At 40.2% G+C, this 12,073-nt stretch overlaps 1 protein-coding gene across 1 annotated transcript; it reads right to left on the reverse strand.

The window, feature by feature from the left end:
* Positions 1-3,210: 3,210 nt before the first annotated feature.
* On the reverse strand, positions 3,211-11,953 carry LOC119724628 (cingulin-like). Its single transcript, XM_038195758.1, has 12 exons — positions 11,899-11,953; positions 10,970-11,063; positions 10,741-10,845; positions 9,924-10,002; positions 9,611-9,725; positions 8,681-8,865; positions 8,215-8,370; positions 7,231-7,308; positions 6,460-6,543; positions 5,938-6,096; positions 4,948-5,115; positions 3,211-4,283 (listed from the first exon to the last, which is right to left on the reverse strand). Exons 1-12 carry the CDS (start codon positions 11,951-11,953, stop codon positions 4,083-4,085), a joined length of 1,479 nt encoding a protein of 492 aa, XP_038051686.1. The 3' UTR covers positions 3,211-4,082.
* Between the last annotated feature and the right edge of the window lie 120 nt (positions 11,954-12,073).

Raw genomic sequence — 12,073 nt, forward strand, 5'->3', positions numbered from 1 at the left:
ATTTTGAATCGTTGATTTCTCTGTTTAAATTCTCTGTTTTCTTCTTTCTGATCTGCCTGTGTTCTAAGTCCCATAACTTCTTAACGGAAGGTGGTATTCACCTGGGATTTTCACCAAATATAAATTGAAAGATAGCCCTATTCAAAAATGTAAAAAAAACACCAAAATTCGTTAAGGGCCGACAAATGACTCATTTAGCTTGATCGCATCACAATTTTGCATTAGCAAAAGAGTCGAGAAAATGAAATAATCCATCTGCCTCTTTGATTTTTTTAAAAAGCCCGGATGAAAACTCCATTTTACTCGGCCTTAGGCTATAAAGATTATACTTGATCTTTCCTCAGGGTCAGGCCCTTGCCTTATCTTCTTCTTGGGGGGGTAAAAATGATCTTGGTGTTCAGGTGGAACACGTCCTAATTTTTTTTTTCATTTATGAAAAGCTTTTACCCATAATTTGCATTCATTTGCTTTTTAACAAGGAAATTTGAAAACAAAAACTGACAACACAAATGTTAGTTTCTTTATTCCATCATCAATTTATTTTTCAATTTTTGTTACAAATTTATGATTTTCTTTGGTAAAATTTAAAACTCCAATTTATTTTGAATCTTCTTTATCGGATTCGTTCCCTGCTACAAGAAATGTTATGGACGCAATCATGTATACGTTAGCTTTTAATTTTTTTTTTTTCACAAAATATTTCTGTTTAGCTTATTGCATATTTTGCGTTTTTAAAAAGGTGTGAAATTAAATGATCAGTATTAACTAAATATCAGAGTAGTCTATGGGTATTTGTGTGCTTATTGCAGAATTATTTTAATCTTCTAAAAACTTTTATTGGGAAATTAGCGCTGTTCTTTTCTGTGTAATTTTGTAAAAATATACTGATTTTTTAACAAGTTTTGTCCCTAAATTTTATATACATGTATATGTGCATAAGTATTTTTAAAACACAAGGGGAAAAACTCGTTTGTGAAACGTACGTAATTACAAAAACATTAAACAAATGTGGTTTTCTTTACTCTTTTGGTTACAGTAAATGTTTTGTTAAACTTGTATCAATGTATTCAACCTCTTGCGCAGTGCCAGAATTCTAGGCTGAAAAAGTTTTACAAAATGTACAAAAATATTTTTTGGGTTAAACAATGTACAGTTATTGGAAACGGCATCCTATATTGGCTTTAGGTATGGTATAGGCCTACTACGTGCAAAAATCATACAAAAGACACAAAAAGGCAACATAAAATAGTGAACAAAAATCTGTTTGGAGTAACGCTTGTGTAAATGGTTTTTAAAAATATCTTTGCTGTTTAACCAGTTCCCGTTGGATGACGTGTATACACGCAAAGGTTTTGCGGTATTTGGAACGGATGACGGATAAACATGCAACGAGCGAGTTTGGAAATATCTGTTTGCGACCTGCTCGCAGCGAGTGAGGCTGGAAATTTCAGGGTGTGCTACCTGCAGATGACGGCCTGAACCCGTCTGGCGTTGAGGTTCGTGAAAAATAATCACGTCCCTGGGTCCGGTCAATGTTGAAATAATCCCGGCGCAAACTGGTTAATAAAAAAAAAACTTTGAAAAAAGTAGACAATTTTCAGCTAATACAGGTTTCGCAAGCATAAGCAATGAGCACAGCAAAGAACACACTAGAGAGACAGAATTTTCTTATAATAGTGCTGCAATAAAAAATAAAAATATAAAAACAAACACAAAAACGGGCCAGTCTTTAACAAGAATAATGGTGCTCTTCATAATACCTAGTTTGTACTTGCATTGTACAACAAAGTTGTATAGCAATCATGAGCATATTGCCATTTGCGAATATCCTATACCTTTGCGAGTTACATTTGAATAACATCTGATACACTGACTTGCCCATTAATGCTTGGCGCGTTTTCACTTTGAATTCTCCAGACCAAAGACAATGTTGCTATATCACATGATTCGGGGCAAGCTCTTGCATAGTTACGTAAGAGACGCTCAGCATCAATACATTGCTCACTATGGATGAGAATGGCACAAAGACACAAGACCATGCCGGAGCTGGGGGTTGCTAGCATAAGGCTTGCCCCGAATCACGTGATATAGCAACAGTCTCTTTGGTCTGGAGAATTCAAAGTTAAAATGTGCCAAGCATTTGAGTAAGTCAGTGAACCAGATACTCAAATTTAATTCGCAAATGGCTTAATCAGAAGTTAAACTGCCAATGGGATGTAGAATGCAAATTCAGAAAAGAAAGTAATAATTATTCTTTGTGTACAAAATGTTGCCAAACCCTGTGTATGCTTATAGCAAAATACCTAAGATATATCAAATCCACAAACTCATATGGTAATATACAGCCTTATTTTGGATATGACACAGCATGACATCAACAGCACAAAAACCAATAAAACATGAGCGCTCTTTTAAAACAAAACCTATGCCATACACATGTGTACATGTTGCATATACATGTATGAATTCATTTAGTAAAAATATTCGTTTTAGTTTAATTAGTACATGTACAATAGACCTGAGGTATATATCGAAAAAAGCACACTAAAACTGCAGCAATAGTCATGAATTAAAGTTTTTTACAAATGATCATTTGAAATGGAAATCATCGCCGAAATCATAGTTAGAGAATTACAAGTGTTTAAAGTCCAATCAATAAAATATAAACAAATATGTTATAAAGGTAAAATACCAAAAAAAATAATAATAATTAGGAAGATACCGGTATAATGCTTGACTTTTGATATCTGTGCATGTTAACAATGGGAAATATGTGAGCTATTCTTTTGGGACTAACTCCTTTCTCAATAATCAGAAAAGGATACAAGTGAATGGCGTGGGAAAATCCATGTAAGTGGAAACAATATTTTGTGCATCTGGAAAGGCTAGATTGTGAATTAATAGAATCAATGAATGCATTAGGATCATTTATGCCCTGGCTCACAGCAACCTGCTTCTACTGCTTTGACCTTTAAGCCCCTCCCTTCCCAACTGGCCCCTCCCCATCCACAATTGACCCCTCCCTAATTGCCTCCAACTGTTCGTTCTCCATCCTCCAATTGGACCAACTGGTCTCTCCCCATCCTTCCTAAACTGGGCCCCTTCAACTGTTTCCTCTCCTAATTGGCCAACCCCTCTTTCCATTAAGACCCCTCCTTCCATTAATCTCCTCCCCCAATTTGCCCCTCCCCAAAAGGCCCCTCCCCTTAATTCTCTCAGTACCCTGACCGTGCCATCATGCTCTTTATTTTGCTACATGTAAATCATGCCATCAGCCTCCTTCCATTAAGACCCCTCCTTCCATTAAGCTCCTCCCCCAATTTGCCCCTCCCCAAAAGGCCCCTCCCCTTAATTCTCTCAGTACCCTGACCGTGCCCTCATGCTCTTTATTTTGCTACATGTAGTTCATGCCATCAGCCATCTTTTCAAACTCCCCTATCACTGGCTCTGTCCTTTTTTTCTAATGCCAGGATCTCCAACACCCCTCCCCACCCAAGTTGGCCCCTCCCCCAATTAGTCCCTCCCCACAATTGGCCTCTTCCTCAATACTCCGCCGTCATGTTCTTAGAAAGGTTCTTCATGCTCTGAGCAATCTGTTCAAACTCCCCCATTTTTGGCTCTGGGTACTAGTAATACTTGGCTGCTTGATGTACAACCCTCGACCCCCTCCCCAATAGTCCCCTCCCCTTTCATCAATAAGCTCCTCCCTCAATACTCCGGTGTCAGCGACTGCACCATCCTGTTCTTTGACAAAATCTTCATGCTCTGAGCCATCTTTTCAAACCCCCCCCCCCTCCATTTCTGGCTCTTTAGGGTACTAGTAATACTTGGCTGCCTGATATACACCCCTCAACCCCCGCCCCAATAGTCCCCTCCCCTTTCATCAATAAGCTCCTCCCTCAATACTCCGGTGTCACTGACCGTGCCGTCATGCTCTTTGACAGATCTTCATGCTCTCGGCCATCTTTTCAAACTCCCCCCTTTTCTGGCTCTTTAGGTACTAGTAAATACTTGGCTGCTTGATATACACCCCTCAACCCCGCCCCAATAGTCCCCTCCCCTTTCATCAATAAGCTCCTCCCTCAATACTCCGGTGTCACTGACCGTGCCGTCATGCTCTTGGACAGATTCTTCATGCTCTCGGCCATCTTTTCAAACTCCCCCCATTTCTGGCTCTGTATGGTGCTCTCATGCTTGTTTCGGCGGTCCAGGTTGGCCAGGGTTCCCTCCATGGTGTGCAGGTGGTTCTGCATCCGTGTGGTCTCATGCTCTCGCTCTGAAACCTATAGAAGTGAAAAGAAAAACCTGCGTTGAAATCTCTTTTCTCTTTTACTTGTGAATGACTTGTGAATTGACTTGTGATGGACTTTTGATATGACTAGTGATTGACGGTGATCTGACTTATGATCACCTTATGACAGACTTGCGATTGACTTGTAATTAACTTATGACTCGCTTGTGATCAACTTCTGACTTGACTTGCACTTCTGATCTTACTTAATTTATCTTATCTTATTACTGACTTTTGCTTGACTTATATGATTGACCTGTGATTGAGTTTTGATTTGACTTGTGATTGTGATCTGACTTGTTATTGTGATCTGACTTATGATTATCTTACGACAGACCTGCGATTGACTTGCGATTGACTTACGACTCGCTTGTGATTGACTTTTGACTTGACTTTTGATTCTGATCTTACTTATGATTATCTTCTGACTGACTTATGATCGACTTATGATTGACCTGTGATTGACTTATAATTGTCTTATTTTGGACTTATGACTGACTTTTGATTGACTTGTGATTTACTCATGTTTGGCTTGTGACTGATTTATAATTGTCTCATATTGGACTTATGACTGACTTTGACTTGTGATCTGAAATATGATTGGCTTGTGATTGGTTTGCGATATGACCTCTGATGGTCACAGCTCTGATACGAACCTGTTTCTGTAGCTCAGAGACGTGGTCCACCAGCAGCATCTTATCCCTACGCAGCTGAGTGTTCTCCACCTCCACCCCAGACAGCCTGCCTTCCAGCTCAGCCAGCCTGCTGCGCAGGGTGTTCTGGCTCAGGCTAGACGTTGTCTGCTCCTGCTCCTGCTTGGCCAACTGTTTTAGAGAAAAAATAGGCAAGGCAAGAGTCTGTTAATGGTTAAAATGGAGAGCTGTGGCCTCGTGGTCTGGAGCATTGAATTCGTGGTCTGCGGGTAATTCTGCAAGTTGTGGGTTCAAGTCCAGCCTGGCGGATACGTGCGCTTTATAAATACACATCATAATTATTATTTTTAAAATCAGATGAGTGTTGGGTGGTCTTGTATTCAAACCTTCAAGGCCGGGCCTTGTCCATTGCCCTCTGCAGCACCAACTTGGCATATTAGTAGCTATGCCAATGGGCAATTCCACGGTTACTCACGTTACATTTTCGTAACGTGAGTAACCAATTTTGTGCGTCTTGTTTATCATACATAACACATTTTTCTGGATGTCATCTTTGGTGCTTAGGTAGGTCTAGGTCTACTCTATCTACCATGGGGATAACAGTTATTAAACCTTTTCAGTAAGGTAATTACAGCCCAAGGAAACTCAAAAGTACATCAAAAATGTAACGTGAGTAACCGTGGAATTGCCCCAATGCATATTATGTGACGTGATTAGTTCTCGGCCAATGACATTTCACAATTTAATACCAATTTCCTAATTGCAGCGCTGACTTATATCAGCACATTTGTATGTTGAGCAGATACGTACATGACATTGTCAAATGTGAGTAAAGCCGTATGGCTCAGCTTGACAGAGCTCCGAACACGTTACCAGCCAGAGTTTCATCTCGTAACTGGTTCCTAGGTGAGCTGAGTTTCGCTGTGTTAGAATAATTTTTAAGCAATTGGACCCAGAATGGTTCAGATTGAACAGTGTGACTGCCTGACTGACCTGGTTCATGAGGTGTTGCACCCGGTCCCGTTCGTACTTCAACTCTTCTTTGGTCTTGTCCAAGTCGTACTTGAGGTGCTTCTCCTTGTCGCGCACTGTCACCAGCTCGGTGATGTTGGAGGCGTGTCTGGTGTCCCGACTCTCTCTCAAGGTTCTCTCCTGTAAGGCAGAAACAAGGAACCAGTTTGCTATCAACATCTTGAACTTCTAGATATAAAAACGTTCACATTTTAGGATAAATGTTTGCTCTGCCAGGAATGTATGAAGTACAGACTCGGACATTTTTGTCTGAAATTTGGAGTACAAAGGAAAAGTATGCATGGAGGTGATATGTTACTTCAAAATATTCTTGACAATTTAATTTTTCATGTAAACCACAAAGGAAAACTGACTATGTGCATTATACTAATTTTAAAATTGATCAAAGACTGGAGCAGGGTTTGAACCTGCGACCTCCAGATTGCCGTTCCAGTGCTCTACCAACTGAGCTATCTAGCGCTGTGATGGCGGTTCCAAACTCACCCTGTCCAGCTGTTTCTGCAGTTCCAACACCTGGGTCCCCATCATCGCGTTCTCTTTGACTAAGCTGGCAATGTCGTCAGACATCTGTTCAGGAATTTTAAAGAGGAAACACAAATCATTCATTTCGCTTTGTGATGAAAAAATAAGATCGCTGTTGCATAGCTGCAATTTTTAACAAACTTGTTGAACGCATTATTGTTTAAAGCTATAGTCCATCATTTGCAGCCATCCGAAAAGTAACTGGCCTAATTATTGTTGAAAAACATACTTGGTTGAAAGATAGTAAGGAGACTAAACTCCCTGTGAAATTATTCTTTCTGGCAAGCTGTCATTTTGAAGTAATCAACGAAAGAAGGCCTTTCCAACGGTGCGTCTTAAGACGCACCGTAGGAAAATTAAATTAGTAGTTCGTTTTGTTGTTCGGCGAAGCGCGCGCAAGCATTGGCACGATGCACACGCGCACGCGGTCGCTATAATTCGTCGGATCAGTGCGCGACATCGCGTATAGCTGCAATCGGCTCAGTGAGAATGTGTCTCGGACGCTGAATTCAGGCCCAATTTAAAACATGATTCAGCAACTTTTGATTTGAAATAGAGATCCTGGAATGCTGTTTTCTCGGAATATACAGCTGAAGCTGAGCTGAAACTTCATCAGGTTAGTTGTTCAGTATCCTTCATTAGATAATGAACACTTTTGTTACTTCAAACGAACAAAATGCACAAATTACAAATGATGGACTATATCTTTAAAACAAAATTGACTTTTTTTACCTTGTTCTTCAAGTAGCGATCTTGCTGGGCATTTAGTTCCGTCTCCTTCATCTTATGCTGCATCAAACGAATCTCATTCTGTAGATACAATCATAATAGAGAGAAATTACATAGTGTATCAATGAGGTACGGTATTCGGGGTTACCGCAGAAATCTTAAAATGAAATTCTGTGACTTTTCCGTGTATTTTCCATGAATTTTCCCAAACAAACTTGTATAGAGCTTTCCATGACCAATTCCTACACTGTTTTGGCATCCTTAGGAGACTATTTACAATACACTGGCCAGTCATCACACTGAGGCAATAGAGATTGAAAGTTCACCCCTAGTGCATGCTTCCGGAACCCTTGAATAGGAAAATCACTGCTCAAAAATCCTTAACTTTGCAATTATTTTTGGTACTTTGATTTCTTCAGCAAATCACCCTCGAAAAAGGCCTTTCGTAAAATTGTTACTAGCATCGCAATTTACGGAAACTGACAAATCGCTTGACGTGAAAGAGAAATATCGTGCCAAAAATTGACCTCTCACTTCCGAAAATCTAAAATACATGCGGACTAGTGGAACTCGGTGCACTCGTACAAAGATAAAAATGTATGAAATAATTTTGTGATGGTCATTGGGTGAAAACTGAAACTTAAATAGGAGACTAAAATGTCTTTTAAGATATACAATCTTTTTGAATAAACTTGAAGGACTCGTTAGCATTTACAAAAAAATTCTAAAGTGACCGCTGATAAGGACTGTGTCATGAATGTGTCTTGGGGGGTGATTACAGTTCGAGATCATTCTGTCAGAAATTATAGCAAGAAAATCGGCAATGTAGTGTAAAATGCCCATATAGGCGGGCCACGCGAGGGGTCCGGAAGCTCGCTGCGTGACCTTTTACTTTCCGGCTCTATTGAGGGACACCATTCCCTTTCAGCCTTCCAGTTGAACACAAGACCACTGAGTTGTCGGTTAAGTCTACATACATGACCCTACCCTGAATTCTTCTACTGCCTTGTCCTGTATGGACGCCGTGCTGGAGTAATATCGATCCTCCATCTCCTGCAACTGAGTCTGCACCTTCAGAAGATCAGTCCGCTTGTCTTCCAACGCCAACTGGGTGTGTCTCAACTCATCTGACTTCTGGTCAACCTACGCAACAAATACAAGCAAAAATCACTATTGGTTTAGCTCTTGACCTTCATGATGCCGGTTGAAGCCAGTTGAAACCGGTTAAAACCGGTTTCTACTGGCTTCAACCGGCTTCAACCAGTTAAAACCAGTTTCTACTGGTTACTGTTTCTACTGGCATATTGATTCAGCTCTTGACCTTCATGATGCCGGTTGAAGCCATTTGAAACCGATTAAAACCGGTTTTAACCGGTTTCAACTGGCTTCAACCGGTTAAAACTGGTTTGTACTGGAATGTTCACCTGGGATATCATAGGTGTAGTTCTATTACCTGTGCAGTCAGAATCCGGATTTTCTGCTCCGCGCTCGTCAGCGACGTGCTTCCTCTGTCCAGTTCCTTCCTCGCGTCAAAGATCTGCTCCTCTTTCTGCGCAATCTCCCTCATCGTCATCTCGTTCTGCTTCTTGAGCTGGACGATTTCCTCCACCAGTAGTTTCTTCTCTCGGTTGTGGGTATCTAGACCAAGACGATTTCAAACACAAGAAGATAAAATTTAAAACCTTGTCACCTAATGCGTCCACACTAGTCAGATTGCAGAGTTGTAACTTGGCCAATCAAAAGCAAATCACAAGCCAATCACAAGTCAAATCACAAGTCATATCACAAGGTAAATACAGATTCATATTTGGCGCAACAGTGAATATTGTGGCAAAGACTGTATCCATCACATGTCCATCACATGTCCATCACATGTCCATCACAAGTCCACCACAAGTCCATCACAAGTCCAGAGATGCCAACTTTACAGAATACAAAATAGTAATGATTCTTCCTGCAAAGAGTAATGCTAATGTAAATACATGGGACAACAGTCAAGTTTAAGAGTAACCACAGTACTTTTCAGGGTAACCACAATGTTGGCGTATAGGACAGCTGGAATTTTCAAGAGTAGTAACATGCCTCAAAATCCTAATAATTACTCCAAAAGAGTAATGGTTGGCATCTCTGCAAGTCCATCACAAGTCCATCACAAGTCCATCACAAGTCCATCACAAGTCCATCACATGTCCATCACATGTCCATCACAAGTCCATCACAAGTTATCCCCAGTTACTTGTGACTGTGAACTGACTTGTGATTTACATGCAATGCGATGGACTTGTGATCCATCACAAGTACCTCAACTGCAACGCTATCTATTTCTCTTTAGCATACTCAAACGAATGACACAAAGGAAATCTCTGGGGTGTTGAGGACTCACCCTGAAGCAGTCTGAGTCTTCCGTCCAGTCGTTCCTTCTCCGTGTTCACCATGTCCAGGTTGGATTCCTTACGCTTGATGTCTAGGTGCATGCTGTCCACATCGGCTTGCAATTCCTGAAAGAGTCAGTGATGAGATCCCACAAAAAGAGCCTTTTAAGGACATTTTGTTTTACTCCGTTGTTTTTAACATGCTTTAGAAAAGATCATCTCTTCTCTTTGGCATTTGCAAGAGCTATCAGCAATGATTCACTGCTTTCAGTTACTTCTCTAGAGTAAGCAAACTAGTAAAAAAAAAATTAGAAAACAATTCACCTTGAGTGCGTCTAGCATCCTGCTTGCCTCTTCTGTCATCCTGGGCTGCAGGGTGGTAGCCTTCCTGGCATGGTCCCGCGTAAGAATGGTCCAGTCAAGGAATCTTCATGGATAAAATGTTTGTGCTCAACACAGAAAGTTTACCTCGATGGGATATTTTTTTTTGGAAAAAAAAAGTTCTCTGGATGAGTCCCAGTACCCGTTTGCCAGGTTTGCTGCACTGCTTATGTTGCTAGCATCATGACTTTGGGCGTGATCCCTGGCTATTTACCAGTTTGTAGCTTCTGACTATCGCCCTCTTTACAGAAAAAAACACACTGACAAATTTGCAAGTCCTAGATGGTGGTTTCGAATCGTCAATTTGTCATTTTATTATCATTATTATTATCAATCATTTCTGGTAATGAAACCAAGGATTCCTCAAAGCACCATAGGCACTGTAGCTCGCAAGCCTGAAGAAACCTTTGGAGAGAACACAATGAGAAGGAGTGACAGTTTTAGATGTGGGAGGAAACGCCCAGAAGAAATTCACGGGAAAACCCACAGAATCAGGCAGGGACTGAAAACTCAATTCACATATTTGCCCAGGCGGGATTCGAACCCGGGTCACAGTGGTGGAAGGCGAGGAAAGTACCGCTACGCCAACCTGACTCCCCAATATTTTCAATGTTCAAAAGAAAATGTTTAGGACCACAAATATTTTAAGAGTCCGATGAAGTGTTTACCTTAAGACAAAGTTTTAAGTTAACTGTAGCTTTGATTGCTTTGGAATAGGAATTGGAATTGGAATCAATACATTATTTTCGACAAAGGATATAGAAAGTTGGCCTCCAGTTCCAGAAAGTAGATCTGCTGCTGTAAGTTCTTGATGTACTCGGCTTCAAGATTGCTGTAATCTTGAGACATGGTTGGTCCAGTTTTGCTGCAAAAACAACGAGTACTTGTGTGAACAGTAAACATTGCTAATACTTTTATAACGATCAACTGAGTAATTTTCACTGTACTCATAAATATTCATTATTTTATTTTATATCTGAGGTGCTTACGAAGCATTGAAGGAGGGAGCTAAGTTGGCAGAGCTTCGTTTGTTCAGACTGCCAAGGCTGCTGGTCCTCTTGAGTGTGCTGGAAAATCCTGGACCTGAAAGCAAAAGAATAACATCGTTTTAATACCAAGTATTTAATAACAACAGTGTCAAAATAATAAATACATAATAAGTTAGGTTAAAAAACGTAAACAAAGAAAGAATCCCCAAAAAGTACATTAATCAATCAATAATAAATTTGATTCAAGTATAATTATTATGTATATTTTTAAAAACTAAAATCTAAATTAATTAATTTTTCAAAACTTTTGAATAAATTATTGCCCAATCTTACTAATTGTTGACGCTGCATTCTCCCCTTTTTTCTTATAAATGTTATGACGCAATAAAAGCATCTTATTAATGTTTGGCCAGTTTCATTGAAGTTTCAACTACGTCTAAGTGTTAAGGCCTTACACTTTATACGCTTAAGATTTGATGGGACTATCAATTATACTATATAGGCCTGTCTAGCTTGAGCCTTAGACCCCACTGCTAGGCGCCTGTCACTGTATGCCCATTCATTGATTCATTCTGAAAAAATCATTGAACAATAAGGTTGAAAATTAAATTGAAGTGTAATTTCTTTCTTTTCAGTATAAAATTGGTCTCCACAAATGTTCCTTTGACCACTTTTATTCCATTCAGTCAAGCCAGCAATGCCCTCTCTGCATAATCGGTTCCGCATAATCCAATATTGGTTTTGACACAAGTTTGTACAGTACACTACAGCCTAGGCATGACGGACCCACCCAACGTCAACGATCAATTAGCAAACACTCGAGACTACGAGAGTTTTACGAGGCGGTTCAAACGAATAATTTCCCCCGCAAACGTGACAAATCGAGCTCATGAAACGACACAGAAAATGACAAAAACAATCTACAGTACCTCTAGAGGACTTTGCTGGATTTCTGAACCTCGCCATGCTCGAAATTGAGGACATTTTGGCTGATTTTGAGACGGTCTCTTGTGCACAGAGCAGTCGACGCGACAGATGTCCAGAGCGTTATTAGCAACAAATAAACTACCTAGCTTGGTCAAAAATTGTAGTAATTTTGCAGCT

The sequence above is a fragment of the Patiria miniata genome, unplaced genomic scaffold (genome assembly GCF_015706575.1).
Source record: "Patiria miniata isolate m_02_andy unplaced genomic scaffold, ASM1570657v1 HiC_scaffold_18, whole genome shotgun sequence".
In the NCBI taxonomy this organism is placed as follows: domain Eukaryota; kingdom Metazoa; phylum Echinodermata; class Asteroidea; order Valvatida; family Asterinidae; genus Patiria; species Patiria miniata.